This window comes from Vicia villosa, linkage group LG5 (assembly GCF_029867415.1).
Source record: "Vicia villosa cultivar HV-30 ecotype Madison, WI linkage group LG5, Vvil1.0, whole genome shotgun sequence".
Taxonomy (NCBI): domain Eukaryota; kingdom Viridiplantae; phylum Streptophyta; class Magnoliopsida; order Fabales; family Fabaceae; genus Vicia; species Vicia villosa.
This window is the reverse complement of record NC_081184.1, coordinates 31,565,712-31,588,905: the sequence shown is the minus strand read 5'-3', so window position 1 is coordinate 31,588,905 and position 23,194 is coordinate 31,565,712. Positions and strand designations below refer to the sequence as shown.

The 23,194-nt window shown below is 32.7% G+C and overlaps 3 protein-coding genes across 5 annotated transcripts; all 3 read right to left on the bottom strand.

Moving 5' to 3' along the window:
* Positions 1 to 1,767: 1,767 nt before the first annotated feature.
* On the bottom strand, positions 1,768 to 6,222 carry LOC131601531 (probable protein S-acyltransferase 16). 2 transcript variants are annotated; one of them, XM_058873379.1, is made up of 7 exons: positions 5,713 to 6,222; positions 3,281 to 3,373; positions 3,098 to 3,199; positions 2,829 to 2,906; positions 2,641 to 2,739; positions 2,460 to 2,567; positions 1,768 to 2,339 (listed from the first exon to the last, which is right to left on the bottom strand). In XM_058873379.1, exons 1-7 carry the CDS (start codon positions 6,004 to 6,006, stop codon positions 2,226 to 2,228), a joined length of 888 nt encoding a protein of 295 aa, XP_058729362.1. In that variant the 5' UTR covers positions 6,007 to 6,222; the 3' UTR covers positions 1,768 to 2,225. The 2 variants fall into 2 exon arrangements, with proteins under 2 accessions (XP_058729362.1, XP_058729363.1); XM_058873380.1 differs by having other exon boundaries at positions 2,460 to 2,555; positions 5,713 to 6,219.
* Positions 6,223 to 9,321: 3,099 nt separating this feature from the next.
* On the bottom strand, positions 9,322 to 13,238 carry LOC131606468 (isochorismate synthase 2, chloroplastic). 2 transcript variants are annotated; one of them, XM_058878689.1, is made up of 14 exons: positions 12,995 to 13,238; positions 12,210 to 12,619; positions 11,898 to 12,015; positions 11,679 to 11,795; positions 11,447 to 11,593; positions 11,234 to 11,308; positions 10,976 to 11,044; positions 10,721 to 10,839; positions 10,533 to 10,594; positions 10,334 to 10,440; positions 10,168 to 10,252; positions 10,007 to 10,104; positions 9,812 to 9,904; positions 9,322 to 9,666 (listed from the first exon to the last, which is right to left on the bottom strand). In XM_058878689.1, exons 1-14 carry the CDS (start codon positions 13,235 to 13,237, stop codon positions 9,610 to 9,612), a joined length of 1,800 nt encoding a protein of 599 aa, XP_058734672.1. In that variant the 5' UTR covers position 13,238; the 3' UTR covers positions 9,322 to 9,609. The 2 variants fall into 2 exon arrangements, with proteins under 2 accessions (XP_058734672.1, XP_058734671.1); XM_058878688.1 differs by having other exon boundaries at positions 10,334 to 10,444; positions 10,537 to 10,594.
* Positions 13,239 to 19,016: 5,778 nt separating this feature from the next.
* LOC131604457 (F-box/LRR-repeat protein At3g48880-like) lies at positions 19,017 to 20,509 on the bottom strand. Its single transcript, XM_058876892.1, has 3 exons — positions 20,055 to 20,509; positions 19,344 to 19,584; positions 19,017 to 19,235 (listed from the first exon to the last, which is right to left on the bottom strand). Exons 1-3 carry the CDS (start codon positions 20,507 to 20,509, stop codon positions 19,017 to 19,019), a joined length of 915 nt encoding a protein of 304 aa, XP_058732875.1.
* Positions 20,510 to 23,194: the final 2,685 nt, after the last annotated feature.

Genomic DNA, 23,194 nt, shown 5'->3' with positions numbered 1-23,194 from the left:
ACGTCGTGTAAAAAACAAGACCATTCTCTTCAGAATTAAAATGACATACAATGGGATGACCACTAACTTGTAGCACAAATTATGAATATGTATACCACAAATCACATTAAATATTTATGTATTATTCGCCTTAAGTTACTCGCGCAACTTAAAAAGATACTCACATTTCTTCGAATTGGTGTTATCTCGTTTCAACTTTCGGATGGGTTTTATGTACTTGCCACTTTTTTCACATCTCAATGTCACAAATATTGATCTTCTTTAAGAACTATAATCTCACCTCCTAATCACAATGTTGAACCCCAATTTTGCAGCCTCTGTGCGGATCCATTGGAGCATATGTTCATGAACAACAAAATCCTGTTTATTTGTAAATTTCTTACCAACATCTACCTCGACATTAATTGGTTTAACATCCATAGACACAATAGCATTTGGTAGAGCATCGGGGTACACCGCTGCTGCAACCAATATAAACATAATCAAATATAAATTCAACATGAAAACAGTCTAAAATTTAACCTCTGAAACTACATGCAACATAATACGGAAGTTAACTTCCGAATGCAACGTTCGTTCTTAAACAACTCAACCAGATTCTTACAACCAATGAGAGAAAAATGCATGTATATTACCTTAAATTACAACTTCTTTTGCTCATTTTTTATATGAAAAAAGAGAAGAATGTAATTTTGAAGTACAAAACTTGATTGAGAATGGAATGAGATTTTTGTAGGGTTTTGAAAGTATGATTGTATGATCATGAAATGAAAAGTACATGCAAGGTGATATTAGATTCAATTTTCCACTTGGTAATTTTGGAACTTAACTCGTGTATTATCCAATGATATTTGTGAAATACACACGGTCGTAAGTTCAAAATGTGTCTAGAGATTAGTCAAGAACTAAACATACGGACTCACCCTTCCATCATATAACGGTTAACTTCCATACCATTTTTTGACAAAATGAATGTTACTCACTTACGAAATGTTTTAGTGTGCATGTGGACGTTCAGAAATTAACTTTTATATTATTTCAAATACATTTTTGGACTTTCTAAGGGTGGCTCTTCACTACTGCATGTGGGAAAAGTAATCCCCTTGAGAAATTATCAAAACACAATGAGGACAAGCCTCTACATAGTACTAGTGGGCCTAAATTGAAGTAAAGAAGAGACCCACTAGAAAATGTGGCCTAGAAAAGAAAGTGTCACCAACAGAAATTCAAAAGAACACAATCCTTAGAGCATCTTCAATGGTGGTATTTTCTTTTGAGTTCTCCACCTAGACATGCCACATCATAGTACCATTGCATTGCAATGCAACTATGAAAAAATTGTGGTACCCAATCAAATTAGTTTATGAGGTAAAGTTGTGGGCCCAATAATAACTTTTTAGAATTATACAATTAAAATAAAAATTATAAAAATTATTTTAAGATGATGTGGCTAGTGGGACCCATAAAGAACTCAAAAATGAGTTACACCATTGGAGATGCTCTTAGAAGCATTTTGCTCAGGATGACCACCATTATGATGCAATGTCACTTGACATTCCAACTGTGGTGGTTGAAGATTGGTTAGAAAACAAACATCATATACCTTAGTAAATGATTATGTATGCATGAAGCAATTCAAAGCATATGTCTCTTTCTAGTCAATTGTACATATTTAGAATATGCATGTGATATATTTTAAAACATTCGTTGTGCATATTTAGAATATGCTTGAATTGTAAACAATTTTGCATGTAATAAGCAATCAAATTCATGGCAACAAAACTGTAATATAACTGTTATTATTTCACTTCAAGATACACAAAAATACAATACTAAAATACAACTTTTCACAATGGCTAAGCAATCCCTTGACAGCACCTTGATGAGCTGGTTTCTTTGTACATTAGGTTTATCAACAGGACTCTACAACTGTAACCCCACATCATCCAAAACCTAACAAGACCGGAAGACGGGGGAGAAGAAGCCTAATCTATGTCTAATAAATGGTTAAGCAAAACAACAAAAAAATCTGTATGTCATCAATATCCATATGAGCATATTATACATTACATTATTGCCTCAGGTACATGCAGCAAACAGCTCTTCAATACCTACACTTCAGTAATTGAATTTCGGATGGCACTTTACCAGTCATTTAGCATGTCATTGCTCAATCATTCTTCTCGAGAAATGTTAATATGAATATATTAAGCAATGTGAAAACATCATTTGGATGTTGATGCGCCTTTTGTGACATCATAAACTGTGCGGAACCTAAGTCCTGAACCTATATGGTTCGCCGTTGGCCACAGCCAGCTAAGGATATTTGGTCCCAAAACCTGCAACAAAATAAATCAGAAGCTCAAACTCACACATTATGATAAAAGCAGCGGCGGCGTAATAATCAATACGTACAGATGTCAAATTATCATATGGGCGGCGTAATAATCAATACGTACAGATGTCAAATTATCATATGGGCCAAGGTCATATGGATGTTTATAGATACTCCCACCCTTCTCCTGAAGCCACAAAGCTCTCACTCCTTCATAATACTGCCAACACAACTGCCTAATTGAGAAATCCGAAATCAGTCTGGTCAAATAAAATAAAAGATTTTAGTTAAAAGCATGTAATAACCTCTATGGTGGTTTTGTTATGTAGGATGAGATAGATATGCCATCCTAGAAGAACGCATAATGATATAGATAACGGGGCCAGTAAAATCACAGAAACAACCTGCAAAAAAAAGTTAATTTCATGAGAAAATAAAATTGCTAATTTTACTGAAGTGAAATAAATGCATTTTTGTATTTAGTAGAACATACATATACAGTTCGATAAGAGCCTCCATTACTCTCGTCGTCCGGTAAACCATCATAAGCTAGACTACCAACAAGTAAGACCTACAAAGTTAAACAATTTTGAATGAAAAAGATTGCCAGTAAAAGAACTATCAAATATAGACATATAGTACCGCACCACGAAAAAAAAAACAATAAGGCCACGAATTTCATTCATACGAATACAACTTGGTTGGAAATTCATAACTATTATAAAACTTAACTCATACAGATAATAAGATAAACAAACATACCATGGAGTAAATGCAGGCAATTGCGGCATACGTGACAAAAATGAAGAAGATCTTGTAGTTTGCGTGACCGACGCAGTTATTTATCCAAATGCAATGGTGATCCTTACAGCCAATAGACAACACTTTTTGTTAGTATCAAAAATATCAGAGATAACCTTGATTGATGATGTAGATCATGCATACCATTCGTAGAACACATCTTTTACAAACCCGACAATGATGTGCGCGGGGAGGCTTATAATGAGAACACTTTTGACAAAATCGTAAATCTCCACCCTGCTTACAGTTCCAAAAAACATTACAAGATAGTTAGTTCTCATGATGTTCAAAACTGATATACAGTCACATGTTTATGGGAATCATTGGAAAATCAGAAATAATTTTTTCCTTTTTTGCCACATGATTGGTTCAACAAAAAAGAATGTTAAATTAAATAAGCCATCTCTTTATAATATGATTTAATAGAGGAATAAAAAAAATAGTTTTTACTTTTAATCAGCATAGTATAGTAGTAAAATTTTCAACTTCTTAAATCTTTAAGAGAGACTAGTATATTGCAAATCGCAAAAAATAGCGGTTTATTCAAATTCTGCTATGATATATTGTATAAGACGGATAACTTAAAGTGGTTGTGCCTCTTAACAACTAAAACTTAAGAAAATGGAACCAGAAGCATTAAACTCAAACATAGGTGTCAAAATGTATATGAGCTGTAAATAACCGAAAATAAACAAAAAGCCCCTTCACAAAAAAATGAAAATCAACAGAAACCCTTCTTTTTTGTATTTCAGTCTCAGACCTCAGTTTTTCATCCATTTGGCTTAGGCAACAAATAAAATCAAAAGAACCTAATGACCTACTAGCTTAGAAATTTCAATCGGTAGGGTCCAAGTAGGATATTAATTCATAGTGTATGCCTTATACCTACTTACTTTAATTAAGAATAAAAATAAAATTAATTTAAATACAACTGCAACTCAACTGTAAAAGTATTCAAAGATCTTTCAAACCAAATCTTAAGACATTACAAACAAAACAATTTAACTAATTTTAGGAGTTAAGATCATAAACTCATCAGTGTTAATGAGTTAACTTAACTTGAGAGTTCGATAACTAAGTAAATGACATTGTGAATACGAATGCGTATTAGTACAGACGAGTAGACGACCTCTTCTTAAGGAAGACAAACCGACCACATATACGATACTCCACTTAAAAAACCAGCATAGAAGCAGGCACCATAACAAGCAATGGTTAACTTGGATTTAAAATAAAAAGTAAAACCTTAGTCTGTCGAAACATATCAGTTTATAGGAGAGAAACTACAAAATTTAATTCCTAGTCAAACCAACCATATTGAAATCATTTTCATTCCATTACAGTAGTCATAGATGATTAGGAATATAATTAATTTCAGGAAACAGAAGGCCAAATACATCGTCACATGACATAACACCAACATTTTTTCATTTACTAAATGCCTACAAGCACAATAAAAAGGTTAAAATTAAGGCTCAGTTGTTGTTGTTGTTGTAATCAATAACAGTGTTGCGTTGCATAGCATAGCGGCCCTTAGGCACCACCTGAAACCCCATTGTATTGTGTTTTTGGTAGCGATAAAAAACTCAATTATCCTCAACTCATAGCAGCTACCTCTTTCAAGATCAGCTCGTTTAAAAACCTCGAATTATCCTCAGCTCATAGCAGCTACCTTTTTTTGGATTAGCTATAATATATACTACGTTTTTAATTTTGTATGCTCTTCTACTTTCAAGTTTTTATATGTATATAACTATGATTTTAATTTTGTATGCTCCTCTACTTTCAAGTTTTTATATGTGTATGGTGGTATACATTTCATGTATTTTCTCACCACTAACCTTCAATGTAACAGCCAAACTGCTATCCGCTATACTGCAACAACATTTCGGGAGTTGGCGGCAATTGTATGGCTGTGACATCAAGGTTTTCATCATTGTTCACAAGCGCATCAAACCCACAAGTTTGCGTGGATCAGTAATAATCGACCACAATTTTCTACATACTAAAAACTATGAAGTGAGTACATACATCCAAGGTTTTAAAAAACAGTTCCAACCGCGAAAACGGACGCGACAAAATGGTATCGGCAAGTACCAATACCGTTATTCACCGTTATTATGTTAAAGAACAAATTGTAGTTAATTCATACGGCAACAACCGCATTCAGCGTGGCAACAATAATACCATGCCAAAATCACGAAAGCTTTTACGCAACCACGACCGGTATTTAAAACCTTACCAAGACTATGTCTAACTATCCAGCTAAAATTCAGCCCTTTCCACATACCATGCCTAAAATCTATAGTGAAGCTAAAAATGTCACTTTTTTACTCTCATTATGAAAAAATTCAGCTCAACTTCTACACCAAGAAACTCCAACTTCAAAATCATTTTCTAACAAAAAAACAATGTACTTAATTGATATCAATCAATCAATAATAACCAATTAATCATTAAAACTCATTAAAAACAATAACTAATTAACATGCCATTAATACATAATCATTTCATAAACCCCAATTTCAAAACAAGAAACACGAATAACAAAAGTTACATTTTTATCAAACTATTACCTTGCGTTTGATCTCATGTAGCGGGGTCGTGTTATCTTCGATATCCGGCGTGTAGGTAGCCGGAACCCGACCCGGATCCGTTGAAATAGCCGCCCGGTAACAAACGAGAGACATGATAGCGATGGCGGTGAAAACAGCGGCGTTAACGATTCCAGGTGAAGAGAAAAGGCCGAGCCATCGATCAATGAAGACGAAGACGGTGGAGAAGTAAATGTAAGCGATTGCGGAAACGACGACGGCTACGGGAAACGAGAACGCGAAGCGCGGTTGTTGCTGCTTCGCTTTCTCGGCCATTTCGCCGGCGGGAGCAAAACGACGGCGTTTTGGGGAAGGTTGTTGGTGGTTGGTGGTGTTTGCTGAGTTTGCAAATTCAATTTCTAACAAACAAATGAATTTCAACAAACGGATTAAAGCAACGTTTTCTTTGATTTTACTCTATTGAAATTTCTTGAAACTTTTTTATTGATGCAATGTGGTTCTTTTATTATTTTATGTTTTTTCTCTTTTGGGTTTCTCTTGAATTCTTTTTTGTTGTTTATTTATATATTTTTATAGTATGAAAAAACTAATTTGAAATTTTGAATGAAATATTAGTATCCAACCTAAAATAATCACACTCAACGTAACGTAGATTGATTTGATCTCTTATCTCTTCAAACAGCGTCATATAAGTTATATTATCTAATTTTCTCTTTATGTATATGTGTATGAAAGACACTTAGCTAAGACTATAATGTCCTCCATCTCTTTAGCATCTTTTAGCAGTACCTTTAAACAATGTTTTATTTTAGATTGGTGTCAAATTTTATGATATTAACCCATGATCATTGATGTCATTTCTATTCAGATTCTATAGTCTGAATTCATGCTGAGGAGAGTATGTCATACTTCATACTCTATAAGCTAAAAGTTATCAGGCAATTGGTAATTGGTTTTTATTGGATAATTTAGATTTCTTTAACACTTTCTATGTAATAGAATGTACAAGAACTTATATAAAATGATGTGTTTAGTTCATTTGCAGTTCACATTAATAAACAACAAAATCATTTTTACCTATACACAGTCAGAATAAACTATAACATAATTGCAGTTTACTACAACAAATGGATCCCTCACTATTTGTTTAGGATTAATGTCGATGTTACACAATATGATTTGAATTACTAGTTGGACCAACTAAATAGTCGTCTCAACCTTCGTGATAGAAGAACATTGATTAGTGTTGAGTGTCATTGTTCGTCAATCAACGATGATGAACGTATTTGCTTCCCCAACATGCAACTTTAAAACGATAATGATGTGAGAACCATGTTCTCAATATTTTCTCAATACATTGTCAAGGTATTTATTGAGTTAGATGCTACATTAGTCGTATATGTTTGTGATATTTGTTCAAACTTTTAGTCCCAATATGTTTGATGAAATTGTGACATGTATGGTTGTCCCGGATTAAGAAGTGACTAGTTAGACAGATTTATGATATTCTTTGTGTTTAACTAATATTTTTAATTATTCATTACTTATTATAGGTTATCTTATGCGTCTTTTTCTTAGCCTACAAGAGGAAACCCTTGAAGTCGTCACAATGGGCGAAAAATATGTTACCTATAAAAAAACACAACACATAAGCAAAATAAAACTTATACGGAGACAAATTAGGGGAAATAATTATTTGTGCAAATAACTAGAGCGATCAACATTATCATCCTTGTATTAGTATATCCGAAAAGGGTACACGAGGGGCGAGGCAGAGACAAAGGACCTAAGATGAATCCTTAGAGCCTCTCTAGTAGATCGTTTTCTACTTTGATTGTGTGTTTACTAGATCTGTCGCCCCTTTCCACTGAACATGTCGCCTCCCTTTGGAAATGGTAGCCCAATATGGAAAAGTGTGAAAATGATGTGTCACCACTTTGTAACGATAAAGAAGGGGTCATGTGACAACGTCCTTGGAAACATCAACGAATTAAGTGTCCTCTCCTGAATCCCCTCAGTGTGACTTGCCATTCCCAAAGTGCCTAGGATCCAGGGTTTTAACCACTATAAATACCTTAACGTTGGAGTTGGAGGAGGAAAATATCATTTTCACACAGAAAACCACATACATAAGGCTTTTCACCCCCTACATGAGCTAGTTCTCAACCTCACAACATACCTTAAAACCTCCGACAACCCTTAATCACTAGGGGTTATTAGGTATTGTACTTTTTAGCAAGTACAGTTAGTGTCCATCATGGATCCCGGTAAATATGATTCGGGCCACACTCATTATCACTCATTATAGCTTTTACCATCTTCTCATGAGGATGTTTAACCAAAGATCCAATATCATCGTCAACACTACTGTCGAAGGTTTCACAGATGGAGAAGAATCTAGTTTCTCCCAAAGAAAATACGCCAAACAGATTTTTAAACAAACATCATACCTATTAACACTGCCAGAATCTCGAAGAAGGGATGAGATTCCAGAAAAACCTTCTCAAATAAAGACGATGTTGGTGTTCTTCCTCACAACAATGATCCATGGTCGTCACAGTTCAATATGATAATCGGAATGTGAGGCGAGTATTAATTGACCCTAGTAGCATAATAGGCATTTTGTTATAAAATGCCTTACAGAGGCGCTGTCTCAACCCTAACAAAATAAGAGCATTTCAAGGTTCTTAGGTTGGCCTTTCAAGCAAACAAGTACAGGTAAAATGCCATATACCTCTTAGTATGATGTTCGGCTCAGATGTGAGCGCCAAAAAAATTGAAGTAAAGTATCTCGTGGTAGATGCCTTGTCCCCGTACAACATCGTCCTTGGAAGACTCGCGCTCAAATTACTAGGGACAGTCTTATCCACCCCCAATTTAAGCCTAAAATACTTTCTTGATGGAAAATCGGTGTAGTTAGAGGGGATCGGAGATCGCCCAAGAATTCTATCAGAACATCCTAGAAATGAGGCGGGAACTTGGTGCCCTAGGCGCCGCTCCTGATCTAGACGCACATGATGTCGATGTAGGAAGCTAGAACCTTAGGTAAGGGGTTGAAAATTAAATTCTTACCCTAATAGAAGACATAAAAGAGGTCCAGATTGACCCCTTAAACCACCAAGTCACCAAGCAGGGAACCCCTTATCTGAATTTGAAAAAAGAAAAGTTGGTTGCCATGCTCATTAAGAACATTGACATGTTCGCTTGGGAACCTTTAGATATGCTAGGCATAGATACCATAATCTCTGAACATAAGTAAAGAGAAAAGACCACTAATCTCTTTCATTTTCTAGGAAGGAATCTAGAGCTTCCACCAAAGAATTCAAGAGGACTTTGAAGTCTTATAAGGAAGATACCTTAATGTGAGCAGAGCCATTGGCCCAAAGAATTTTAACTACCACGTCTAAACTCAAGTGAGGTTTAAACCCCCTATCAAATAAGAAGAGTAAAACAATGTCTGCCTATGATTAGGAGAGAGTTCTAACATCCAAACCGAAGCAATCCCAATAAGCACTATAGGAAGAGGTATTTTGACCAGAGCAATCGAAACTTCCACTTCCACTCAAAAGTAATAATTTATTGTTTATATTAGTATTTGTAAAAAGTCTAACAAACTTATAATAAGGGAAATTTTGGAATTACTAATACATTAAATAGATAAATTTAATACACTGCATATTATTTTAGCAAGTGTGAAATCATCAAATAAAACTTATAATAAGAGACTTATGTAATATAATACAACATATATTATTATGGAATTGAATCTTCTCAAATCAGCAACAAATTTAGCCCAATCCTCCTCCCTTTCCGAAATATGTATGCCACGCTACGTCTTTGATGGGATAAGACTTGATTGTTGTTGTTGCAGATGCATGTCACGTCACTTAGACACAACACGAAACGACAATATCTCGCTCATTTACAGTCTACTTTTTGTCTCAGAGGCAAGTCCAGTTTGAGCAACTTAGTGAACTACAAAACAAGTAAAAATATGTTCAGTGTTGTGAATCGCAGATAGTAGAAAATAACAGTATGTTCAAATTTCGCTATGTGCGATAGCCGCTATTTGACAACACTGTCGAAAAAAGTAACAAATGAGGTACGTTCAGAAACACACTTGAGATGTCTTGAGTTCTAACTCATCCCACTCCAAATATGGATTGCTTCCTTCCACTATTCCTGTTCCAGCATATATCAAAGCACCTAACTCCTACATCAAAAAAACTCGATCATGTTGTGATTCATCGTAAAAAGAGTCTATAGCTAGAAACAAACATGAATCGTTTAAATCTATGATCGGCCTATAGCTAACCTTTTCCACCAATGCTGACCTTATGCCAACGGCAAACTCGCTTTCTCCTCCTCCAAACCAACCAACCGGTCCAGCATACATCCCTCGATCAAACACTTCTGCACACCGTGTTTAAAAGTAAGAACAGTTTATCAAAGCAAATAGAATCGAAATGGATGTACCTGTTTCTGCAATTAAAAGCTGTGCCTCTTCTGTTGGAAATCCACAAACCGCGGGGCTTGGGTGAAGCGATGACAAAATTTCAAACTAGCAAAATAAAAATGACAACTTAGTTATATGGTGTGAATTCATTTGTAAAGACTGAAAAGTTCGAGCCTCTTTGGTTACCTCGTCCTCTTCGCTTCTTAACCTGCCAGTTAGTCGAGCAAATAAATGTTGGATCCTCGGTAGTTTTCTGATCACTTTCTTTGGCTTGATTATAACCTTTTCGCAGACTGTCTGTGTCGATAAAGAGTTCATCCTCATGTTAACGTTAGAAGCTCTAAAATGATTGTAAGAAGATGCAAAAGTATCATGCAAAATAAACATACCTCCAATTTTCTTCTTATGGATTCTCTTACTATAGTAAATTCAATGTCGTCCTTCGGACTGTATGATAAGATCAAATTCAAACAGAAAACAATTAGAAAAAGCACAAGCAATGCGAACGCGCCATTGTAGGTCAAACAATTAAGAAAAACTTATTTGATTCAAGTCGTAATCAACAAGGTAAACCTGGTAAGTAGGTCAAGTTCAATTTGATGGTCTAGTGCTAGCGACGATCCTCTAGCACGGGTTCCGGCCAAAGCCTCACTAGTAATATGGAGCCGTTTTCTGTGAAATAGTTGCTCTGGCTATTGATCAAGTTCATAAAAATTAAAATGGATATATTTTATCGAAATTTCAACATATCTTGAAATAGTATGTGGTAAAAATATGATAAGGGTCTCAATATATAAATCTTGCTAGTCGCATACACGGCATACTTACTGTATTTCCGATAAACGCTGGTGCATTAGGCGGCTGAATGAAAAACTGGTAAGCATTTTCTCCTTCACCCTACATTAGTTTCGATAGAGACATAAGAAACAAGCTACTACGGCCCTATTTCGATAAACAACTTCATTAAGCGATTCTAGCATAAGCACTAACCATGCAAGTGCTTATGTAAAGTTCAATTGTTTTCATATAAGCTATAAGTTGTTGTCATAAGCTATCCTGAAGAGCTTATGGAAATAAGTTGAATACCTTTAAGCAAGCTAACCACGTTAGAGGATCAATATTAGTAGTCGGCACTACTCTAGTACTTCGAGCTAGCACCACCTGAGTTTTCAATAGGAAGAAGAAATTGAGCTTTAAAATGGATTCTTGCAACACAAGAAACGATACAAAAACGGTAAAGAAAAAAGCGAGAGAAAATATTCGGACAAAAGGAAGTGGTGTGATTGAGATGTAGTCGACCTTGGTGAGCGAGGAATCATTTCGCTTTATCATCTGCAAAGCTCTATTAACTCCAAGATCCCAATCTACTTTACTAGGAATGTTATGGCTGCTTAGTATCAACGTCGGAGGAGCTTGCTTCGGAAACTTCACAATGGAAGAAGAAATCTGCACAACAAAGATCGATTTTTCAACATCAAAATCAATTTTTTCCACTGCAGAACCACGAAAACAAGAACCTATCTACACTTACTTTGCAAAGTGTTTCTTCAAGTTCCGCGATAGCATTTTCCCATGACCACGAAAGAGCGTTATCCCAAGCAATCGTAGTGGTAAGCATTGATCCTCCTTCAAGCTCATTAAATTCAACCTGTCAATTTTTTTCCGGCTAGGTATCTCTGGCTGTCAATGCTATAAATACTAACACAGAAACATACAAGAAAGTTTTTTGGAAAGAACACAATGTATGCACCTGAGGAATCATGAAGTAGAAAGAACCAAAATCCAGCCACTCCGATGACACCTTAGCTTTCGCATTGAAACGGATAGCTCCATATGCGCGAATCAAAGGACATCTCTCAGAAAGAAATCTTCAAAGTACAAAACAATAAAGTTAGAGCCGTCTCTGAGGGTGTGCAAGGTAGACTACAACACAGGACATCAAATTTTTCATCGTTGAATTGTGACTAAACAAGGTTCCTAGTTGTTTTGTCACAGTTAAATCGTATCTAACCAACACAGAGCTTCCAAAAATTTAAGACGACTCTGAGTAAAGTCAAATTACCTCCTTATAGATATCCAATCCCAATAGGAAAACGCGTGTGGCTGAGAAAAGGAAACAGCAGAACCAACGCCAGCAACACTGATCAACTTTCCACTGCAAGATTTCTGTTCCCTACCAGAAAAGTAACATCTAGGAAGCAAAAGATGACTCTGCGAATGAAGCCAATCAATAGCTTCAACTTGCTCTTCAATAGGAACCTCCACTCTCATTATACCAGATGATGTACAAAATGGAGAGTCTTCTTTCAGCTCAGAAATGGCCATTTTGAGACTATACATAGCCATTGCAGCTGATGATACCGTATCCAATCTTCGCGTTTCTATAGTCCTAACAGACTCTCTTGTTCTTTCGCTATTTTCTCCTTCTACGCAACCATTCATCGAAAGGTAGCATCCCTTACACATTGGTCTCTAAATCAACACATCAAAACATACCAAAATATAGAATCAAAATTTTGCAAATTCCAATTCACATTTAAAGAAATAATTATAACACCTAAAATTAGTAGCAACCTACGAAGCACAGACACTCCAAATACGACCCTAACACAAACATGGCGATACTAATAATAATTTTAAAAAAAAAAAGTAAATTAAAAGTAATCATAAGTGTCTGTGTGCATAAGTGTGTGTTGCATGTGTGACTTCAGAGGTGTCGGCGCTACATAGTTGTTACAAAAAATAACTATATTGTTGTTGCATAATTGCATTGCAGTAGCATATATAAACTGGTTTCTAAAGCATAAAAAGAAAGGAAAAAAAGTGAGAGTAGTTTGCATAACATACACTGCGGTGGATAAAGTACAAAGATTGTTGATGATGTTGTCGTGGTCTGTTTGAAACATGTCGTTCAAGGATGTTGTAGCAGTTTGTGAGCCACTTGTGAGAAGTGGCGGTTGACATGAGATTAAGAGTGAGGGAAGAACATGAAGGAGAAGGAAAAATGGTGAAGTTGTGTTGTGTTGTGTTGTGTTGTGTTGTATTGTGTTGTTGATGTTGTTTCAAAGTGATATGGTTTGGTGGGTCCATATTTGTGTTTGTTCTTGATATGTAATAGGCTGTCACATTACTTTTTGATTTTTAGAAGAGTATGTATTTATTTATTTTTTTTCACCGATATTCAATCTACTAAACCGATTAATTCAGTTAAGATGTCTTTTGATATCAAGAGGCTCAGACTTTTTCCGATCGCAGTTGAGGAAATTTAACGGTGAACTTTCTTATTAAATTAAGTATTACTTTCTCCGTTTTTATTATAAGTCGTTTTAGACTTTTAACACCGATTAAGAAAAATAATAATTATTGTATGAAAATGAGAAATTATGAAATTTTTTACAAAATTATCCTTCATTAATGACATGTGGAAGATAAATTTATATAATTGAAATGAGAGAGTAATAAATATTTAAGGATATAATAGAAAAAATAGCATTAATTATTCATTGGAATTGTAAAACGACTTATATTAAAATACAAAATATTTTTTCAAAACGACTTATAATAAAAAACGGAGTCATCTACGATGTGTAAGAGTGTATATTTAAATAATAAATTTACTTTTAAAATATTTTTATTAATTTAATATATAAAATTAGTAGTCAAAAAATATAGGGATAATAAACTTTTTGGTCCCTCTAAATATTGCAGATTTCGTTTTTAGTCGCTCTAAAATTTTCTTTTAAGAAATCGTCCCTTCAAAATTTTTCGTCTAAACTATTGGTCCCTAACGTCAAATTTGCTAGAGATTAGCTACGACTTTAACCACCGATTAGTTACGAAATTTGACGTTAGGGACCAATAGTTCGGAAGAAAAATTTTGAAGAGACGATTTCTTGAAAGAAAATTTTGGAGGGACTAAAAACGAAATTTGAAATATTTAAAGGGACGAAAAAGTTCATTAACCCAAAAATATAAAAATATTTTTTTTTCATAATAAGAGTTATTGATTTATATTTGAATCAATGGTAAAAGTCATCTAATTCAGCTAATAGTTCATGAATAATTTTTATTTTATTTTTAAAAGATAATAATATCATAAATGAAAGTGAAAGTGTGATCATTGAGATAATATTAGTTACAAAATAAATCAAATACTTTTAACAATAAGATAATGTGATCAATGAGATATCTCAACTAATATTTATTAATTGGATTAATTGAGTGCGGATAATTTTTCATAATACATTTTTGTAAAAAACAATCTTTTTTATAATGCATCTATTATAATTTACAGACGACCTAAAACATTTTTGTTTTAAAATGTATATAAATTAAATTAAAAATAAAAAGAGAGGTGATTTTAAAATGTATATAAATTAAATTAAACATAAAAAAGAGAGTGATATTAAAATGTATATAAATATTAAACTAAAAAATAAAAGGACAAAATTTAGGTACAATTCTTTAGGTGTGGTTCTTACTATTTTTCAATGAAAATAAGACAACGTGTATAATTTTCTCTTACACGTATGCGAATTTTTCCTATTTTTACTCAATAAATGATATTTAAGTATATTTATCCTATCTTTATCAAAATAATAAAAAGAATTGTATTTAAGTTTTGTCCAAAATAAGAAGAGAGGTGATGTGATACTCCAACCATCATTTAAATTATCCTTAATCCTTACCATGGGAGTTATGCTATTTTGATATGCAATGTTCCCTTCTTTGGTTCTAAGTATGTAAACGTGGCTTAAGCCTTAACAATTTTCTTTTTGTTCATTTTTATGAATAATTTTTCCTCTTTTTAGGGATGATAAAAGTGCCGGTGGGAAAGATCTATAGTCTATGGTAAGCTAAATCTTACTCCAAATAGTAGTTTTCATGAATTCATTGAGAGAATCTATTGTTTTATAAAAAAGTGACATTGTTGTCTTGTTTTGGTTAGTGTAAAAGAGCTTGAGAAGACAAATCATGGAGGAAAAAAAACAGAAATTTGTTTGAAAAACTTTAAGTGATAAAAAAGAATAATAGAAATTAAAATAAATGAACATAGACAACACAATAATTTGGTAACTTAAAATACAATAACATAAAAAGTAAAATAAAAAACTATTTACTTGGTTCTGTTCGATGAAACAAACTAATTTATTCTAAAGATGAGGGTAGTTCTCAAATTCTTTATATTTATAAAAGTTATTATATAAAATTATGAAAAAAACTTTAAAAAAATAGTCATTCAAGTTCACAACAACAAATTATATTTTCTATTTAAATGTTTCACAACCTCTCTAATTATATATATATATATATATATATATATATATATATATATATATATATATATATATATATATATATATATATATATATATATATATATATATATATATATATATATATATATATATATATATATATGACATACAACTCTAAAGTATTTAGAAATGTTTTACAATTCTTTTAGATATTTTCACGGGTTTTTCAAATTCCAAAAACTTCAAGAAATTTTTATTTGTCTCTCTAAGTTTCTCAATAGGACTCCTTATTCTTATTTTTATCATCATCTCTAAAGTTCTGAAGGTTACTAAGACAAGAATGATAGAAATACATATTTATAATTGTTGAAATCCAACGAATCTTTAACATGCCAAAAGCATAACTCATTAACGAACCAATTTGCAAACCAAAACGAGCAAACCTGATACCTGAGGATCGCGACCTGGCCAGCCGAACTCCTTCAACCGAGAAGACCATCGTCAACCTTCGTTAACCAAGTCAACCTTCATAGTCGGCGACCTCCAACTACTTTTCTATCATTCTGATTTCTAACAATCTCAAAACATATTTTGTTTTTCTTCACCACTCAAGATTTGAAGGCATACTTCTATGAATCTCTACCTTGACTTTAAACCTTGATGATGTAAATTTATCCACTAACCATCATGTTGCTCTCTCCGATTTGAATCATCATTCAACAACTTTGAACAAGTTCAAGCTATGCATGAACTTTGATCTTGCCACTTGCATTCACTTGTTTTTAATCACTTTTTCCTAATTAGCTAATTTAACAAACACACAAAAATGATTCTTCAACCATATTTGACTTCATATGTTTTTGAATGACTTCATAAACGTCTTTGTTTCTTAGTTTTGTAACCCTTCAGCTACATTGAATGCATAACATCTAAGGCCAACATAATCATACATTTGAGATGATACAGTCTTCATCTTTAACTTATCACGGGTCAATGGATAATAAAAGGCCTATGTAATTCTTCTTCTTTACTATTAGTATCATAGCATGAACCTTCACCTTGAATTGAGTTTTCTCCGCCATAATTTCTAAAACCTCCACTACATGTTGTTACTATTCCTCCCTTGACGAGCCTGGCTGAGAGTAATATATTTGCAAATGATGAACTTTGGTCCTCCAAGTTTCACAAACCATAACTCATAACCATTCCCACATTGTTGATAGAAATTGAAGACACAATTCACAACTTTACCATTAACCTAGATAAGCTTGATTTACACAATAGACAAAGCTTTGACGACCTTTAAAATAGAGTAAGTTATATTTTTCCTACTCCATACCTCCCTTGTCTTCTGCAAATCTCATTAAAGTGCTAAAAAACAACCTTCCAAACATGTATCATGATTTGACGTCAAATTTCATAGTTTGTTCTTGTCATAAAATCCTTCAATAGTTGATGATGAACGTGCAACAACATTGGAACCTTCCAAAATATATGGCACATATTTTAGACCCTTTAGTTATAATCAGTCCATCGTGAGAATCTTTAAAACCCCGTATTGAACTCTAGTGTAATAGTCTAGATCATCAAACAGGCTTATGGATAACAAATTTTTCCTGAGCTCTAAAACTTAACTCATGTTATGAAGAAGAAAACCATAATTATTAAACATTGTAAGTCTGACTGTACCAATATCATGAACTTTGCAAGCCTTATTGCCACCAAGAAAAACCATTCTACCTTCCTCCAGCTTCAAAATCTCAAAATATTCTTTCCTTGGATACGTGTGATAAGATAAACTTGATTACATGACCCAACTCTCTCTAGTCTCCAAATTGACACCAATAATACACTAACACTCTCATTATTTTCCTCATCATTGTCCATACTCTTGGGAAATCTCTCATGAAGTGACTGGATTTCTGAGAAATGAAGCATTTTGACTTTAACTTATCAACCCTCTCTGATATGGACACCCATTTATGTTCACTTTCTCCTCTTGAGACATTAGCTTTATCCTCATTTCACATTCATATTCCACCTCTCTTTCTCTCTCCAATTTCTGTTTTTTTGACTTTTCTCTCAACCCTCACTTATTTTCTTCTCACTTCACTCTTCGTCTTCCTTTTTATTCCTCTCAACTTTGTCCATCAACTTTCTTCATCATCTTTCTTCATCACTATTCAACATTCATCAAAGGTTTGGTACATCAACTTTCTATTTTTGCTTTGCATGCGTTCATGGTTAGGGCTTTAGAGTAGAAATTCATATATTTTTGGTTTTCTAGTTTAGGTATTTCTTCATCTTCAACATTTTCCTTTTAGCTTGGGATATTTTTGTTTTGCATGCGTTCATGATTAGGGTTTTAGAGTAGAAATTAATATATTTTTGGTTTTCCAAATTTGATTTTTCTTCATCTTGAACATTTTTCTTTTATATCAGGATATATTTTAAACATGTTTAACATTTTTCATAAAGGTTCCATTTTTTAGCTTTTCCATATTACACATGATCTTTTTGGCCGAGTCCTTAAAAGTCTAGGGCCTGCCAAGGGACAAATAACCCATTTTGACCACTCTAAAATTAAAGTTATATTTACTAAAAATAACAGTTGACGATAAATTAGCGGATTGATGGTTGAAAGTGGTTCCCCTAAAGGTAAATATTTTTATTTGGCGGTTATTTTGTAATAGATTACCGACAAAGAATAATTTGATGCGGCGTAATATTTTAGCGGAGGAGAATCAAACTTGTTCTAATGGTTGTATGGAGATTGAGGATAAGGATCATATTTTTGTCCAGTGTCCGCATTTTAGTATTGTTTGGCCGATCCTAGCAGGGTGGCTTGGTTTTGTGTCGGTCTTTCAAGGCCAATGGAGGGACCATCATGACTATTTTGTGACTTTGGCGGGGGATGATAAGGAGTATCGTATTGTCTTGCATGTCATTTGGATAGCAGTTGTGTGGGGAATTTGGAAAGCACGTAATCAACGGATCTTTCAGAATTCACGTTTGTCGGTGATGACAATTGCTGAAAAGGTTAAGCTTCAATCGTACTGGTGGTTAAAATCTTATTTTATGGGTTTTACGGTTGATTATCATCTTTGGATGCTTAATCCTTTGCAATGTATTTCGAATTATATATGCTAGTCTCAGTTTAGGTGTTGTGGTGTTCAGGATTGTCTGTTGTTTTTTCGACGTTAGTTTTAGATTGGAGTTTTACCATGTTGTAGTCTTCAAAGTGCGTCTTGTACTTGAAGGATCTTTTGTGATGAAATTCACTATTCAAATGATTAATAAATAATAACATAAAAAATATTTAATACATAATATTTATTTTGAATTAATATAAATGATAAATAATAAAAATAAGGTTTTGTTAAAATAATAAATTTAAAAGTGAAAAAAACTTATAAGTTTATAAACTAAAATAGTATTTAAAATAAAGTATAGAAAATAGACTATAAACCAATCAAATAAAATATAAACTTATGATAAAAAACTTATTCTCAAACATATATTTCATTAAACTCAAAAATATATTATGCTAACTGGAGCTTAAATCCCAAGTCATCCAATTATTCCAAAAAAAATACAATAAAAGTCACACTTCAAATGGCAAGAGACTTAACTTCATCATCCTTCCAAATTCCTTCCTCGTACCTATACCACCTAGGAATTCCACAATCATATTTTGTTCTCCGACACATGGTGCATGATGTTTCTTCCTTGCATAGGATTAACTCACACAACCTAGAAGCCTTTTCACTTATAATTCTACGGTCAATCTCATCAATAAACCTATACTCTTCATTGTAATAATCATCGATCTTCACAATACAAGAATGTGAAATATTGAGCACTTGTAAATGTTCAAGTTTTTCTAAAATTAAAATAAGAGCTTCCATATTCAAAGCTGAACATCGAATACTTAGAACCTTTAAGTTTGGAAGATGCTTAGTGAGAGCCAAAGCAAGCCGCATATGTAAACGTCCCATGTTCTTCAACTCTTTGAAATTCTTGCAATTCTTTGAAATTTCTTTAAATACATATTTTGGACTATACATGCTAGGCATTGTCATTGACTCTAGATCTTTCCATCCCCTAATAGCTTCTTTAATTGATGTTTTCATGATTCTATTCCATGACACAAAAACTAATCGTCTTAGAAGTGGACACCTGTTACAAGATATACAATATAATTACGATATATAAATTATCATATTAAAATGTTATAAGAATTTTTGGATGATAAAATCAAGAGAATAATTGTACAATCTCAAAATGTGTGAGTTAAACCTAACTCATCATTTTAAAACCATAAATCGTAAATCCTAAAATGTAAAACCGATTTGTAAGAAGAAGATTCTCCCTCACTTATAAACATATCTCTATGTAATGTGAGATTAAATTCACTCCTTCAAAGCCTATACAGTTGACAATGATAGTATTGAAGGCTGCAACGAAGGCAAATCAAATACCACAATTTAGATTAAGGATGGATAACAATGAAAGCGGAAATTCTAAGGTTCCGTAACGCTTGGATCTCAATGACCCCATGCGTGAATGATGTCGCCAACAAATAATTTAGTATAGGCTCTGATATCATATAATTTAATAGTTTATTTATCACTGAAAAATTTAATTACCTTTTAGCTGTGTACACGAATTGATCATCTGCGAGATACAAATTGTAATGAAAAATCAAAGTCTTGATATTTCCATGACTGGAGTTCAATGCAGCAAACAACAAATTGTATAAATTGTTGTTAAAGCGAGAACTAACCCAAACAAACGGCACAACTTGAGTTTTGATATAATTGGATTTCAACATCGAGAAATCAAGTGTTTGCCAATCCTGGTCGCTAGCTTTGCGCCATGCTTGGCAAAATCGATCAGCCACGGAAGATGATTCAAAGATATTTAAATGTTTTAAAATCTCAACAAAGATATCATCGTTGAAATTCTTCGCAAGAGTTTCAACAGAGACATCATTATTGAGATTCTTATCATTAGTGAGATTCTTCATAAGGTTACTCATCATCACCGTCATGCTTTCAACTTCCATTGTATTATCATCAAGTCTTGCTAATTCAGTGGACATGATGATATCAATTCTAGTAACACCCTGTTAGTTGTATTGAAAAAGAATTACTATATGATGGCTAATGGAGCAGTGCACAACGATGGCGGCGATTATATATATAATGATATAACCTATTACCTATATATATGCCTTGTAAATATAACTTGATTTTGTTTTAAAAAAATTAATTTACTTTTCAATGATTTGAAAAAATCTAAACCTAACAATATTTATATGATATTATTTTACACTGAAAATGCATTTTCTATTTTCTCAATATTTATATGGTATGATTTGATTGGATATAAATATATGTATGTAGTAGGATACTTTAAATGAGAAAACTAAAATATAATTTTTTAAGTGTGGTTTATATTATTTTTTAATGAAAATATAATAAATATATATAAATATTATATATTTGTCATATTTTTATTGAAAAATAGTATAAACAATACCTAAAAAATCGAATCTAATTTTTTTCTATTTTAAAATCAAATCATAATTTGTTTCTTATGTAAAATTGGGCAGCTTAATTACCTTTTTATTTTAAAAAATAGAATTTATTTTCAATGATTTAAAAAAAAAATCTAAATCTCACTTTCATTTAGTTCTTGAAAAAAACATCTAATCTCGTCTAACTAAATCAATAAAACAATTAACCACCAAATATAAAATTATGGATATTTAATTTTAGAAAAAAACTAACATGTGCATTCAATGTGTTGAAACTTTAAATATGATTTTATTATATTTAATTATATTTAATTTTTTCTAATTATAATATCCTTAACATGTGCCCTTAGGACACATGTTAGCCTGACCCTTTTTAAAATTAAGTATTATTCTTAAAATATTTTCATAAATATTTATGATATTAAAATTAATGTAATAATGGTATAAAATAATTATATCATCATTCAATTTTGTGATACTACTAACATAAAAATATCATATAATAATATAAAATTATTTTACACCTATTTTTTTAATATTTATATGATATGATTTGATTGAATATTCATATAATTTTTTTTCCAATATATATATATATATATATATATATATATATATATATATATATTAATCTCATATATAAATGATTTATTTTAATTTATTGACATTGTAAGAAAATTGTTTTGATATTGTATTAAAACTAAATTTGTACGCCTTAGTAAAGCATAAAGAATCAAGATGGTGGATAAGGTCGAAAGCGCCATTATCTCGTGTCTCGAAGATAAAGTTCTAAGAGAAGTCGTCAGTGAGCACACTGCTGCTTTGATGTGGGCAAAACTTGAATTATTTTACATGATAAAGTCTTTGCCTCACAGGTTATGTTTGAAACAACAACTCTATTCATTCTGAATGGTGGAGAACAAATCCATAGTAAAACAGTTGACATAATTTCACAAGATTATTGATGATCTTGAGAATATTGAAGTGGAAATTGATGATGAGGACAAGAATTTACTCTTGTTGAGTTTATTACCCATATCCTTTGAACACTTTAAGGATGCCCTTCTTTATGGTAAGGAAGATACTATCACTTCGGATGAAGTCTAGAAGACAGTAAAATCCAAAGAACTTTCAAAAGAGAAATATTTGAAGATTAAAGATAATGGTGAATGTTGAAGTGTCTCAAGAGGAGGAACTGGGCTTAGAGAGATGTGTAAATCAAATAGGTTTGATAAATCAAAGGTAAAATGTTTTGATTGTTAGAAAATCATTGATGGTTAATGATGATTATGTTCAAGTTGCAGTTGCCTCAGATGAAGATGGTTATGATGATGCTGATGCACTAGTGGTATCGAGTTTGGAAACTGAAGATAGTCGGAACATAGACTCAGGTTGCTCTTATCACATGTGTCCAAGAATAGAATAATTTGAGACTTTGAAGCTGGTGCAACATGAAGTAGTTTGCCTTGGTGATAATAAGGCTTGTAAGGTTCATGGTATTTGTACGATCATACCTAAAATGTTTGATGATCGTGAATTTCTTCTTCATGACGTGAGATATGTTCCAGAGCTCAAGCGAAATTTATTATCTATATGCATGTTTGATGATCTAGGCTATTGCACTAAAGTTGAACGTGGAGTGTTGAGGATTTCGCTTGATGAAGTGATTATTACTAAAGGGTCTTAAATATGTGGTTTATATATTTTAGATGGTTAAAATGTTATTATTCATTCATAATTAACTAATGGAGGCTTTCATGACAAGAAAGAACGATGAGATTTGATGTCAAGATGTTATAAGTGCCTTGAGGCTTTTTCAGAAGTGTATAATGAATTTTGCAGAGAAACTAGGGATAAAAATGCATGTGGCCGCTGAGTTGTTATTGAATTTCTAGGGAAGGGCCGATGTCAAAGCAACTTACTTGGTTGGTGAAAAATTTCTTCAGAGAAAGGATAGTAAAAACTAAGGGATAAACCTGTTAGAAACTATAACGTAGAAAACTCAGTTTGAGATGGAGTTTCCTATTATGGATACTTGTAGTAGTGAAAGAACGGTTACAAAATTTTTTGATTATCACTTGACTCATGATAAAGTAAGGAGGAGGATTTTAGCTTCTCAAAGGGACATTTATGCTAACCTTGGATGTTATGCTTTGAATGAGGTTAAAATGTTGCAAAATTCATAAAGAAGGACCTTTAGGGAGGTATTTGAAAGCAGGTGGAGTCAACGAAGATTGAAAAATCATA

What these genes read in the sequence shown, in the direction of transcription:
- LOC131601531 (XM_058873379.1), bottom strand. Translation starts at nt 6,006, where the DNA reads ATGGCCGAGAAAGCGAAGCAGCAACAACCGCGCTTCGCGTTCTCGTTT. An exon ending in GCTCTTATCGAACTGTATAT is followed by an intron (nt 2,740 to 2,828) that starts GTATGTTCTACT and finishes TTTTTTTTGCAG; the next exon opens with GTTGTTTCTGTGATTTTACT. An exon ending in CATATGATAATTTGACATCT is followed by an intron (nt 2,340 to 2,459) that starts GTACGTATTGAT and finishes ATTTTGTTGCAG; the next exon opens with GTTTTGGGACCAAATATCCT.
- LOC131606468 (XM_058878689.1), bottom strand. Translation starts at nt 13,237, where the DNA reads ATGGACCCACCAAACCATATCACTTTGAAACAACATCAACAACACAAT. An exon ending in GATTGGATATCTATAAGGAG is followed by an intron (nt 12,016 to 12,209) that starts GTAATTTGACTT and finishes TGTACTTTGAAG; the next exon opens with ATTTCTTTCTGAGAGATGTC. An exon ending in GCTTTTAATTGCAGAAACAG is followed by an intron (nt 10,105 to 10,167) that starts GTACATCCATTT and finishes CACGGTGTGCAG; the next exon opens with AAGTGTTTGATCGAGGGATG.
- LOC131604457 (XM_058876892.1), bottom strand. Translation starts at nt 20,509, where the DNA reads ATGTCCACTGAATTAGCAAGACTTGATGATAATACAATGGAAGTTGAA. An exon ending in TTCGTGTACACAGCTAAAAG is followed by an intron (nt 19,585 to 20,054) that starts GTAATTAAATTT and finishes ATCTTGTAACAG; the next exon opens with GTGTCCACTTCTAAGACGAT. An exon ending in AGCATCTTCCAAACTTAAAG is followed by an intron (nt 19,236 to 19,343) that starts GTTCTAAGTATT and finishes TGTATTGTGAAG; the next exon opens with ATCGATGATTATTACAATGA.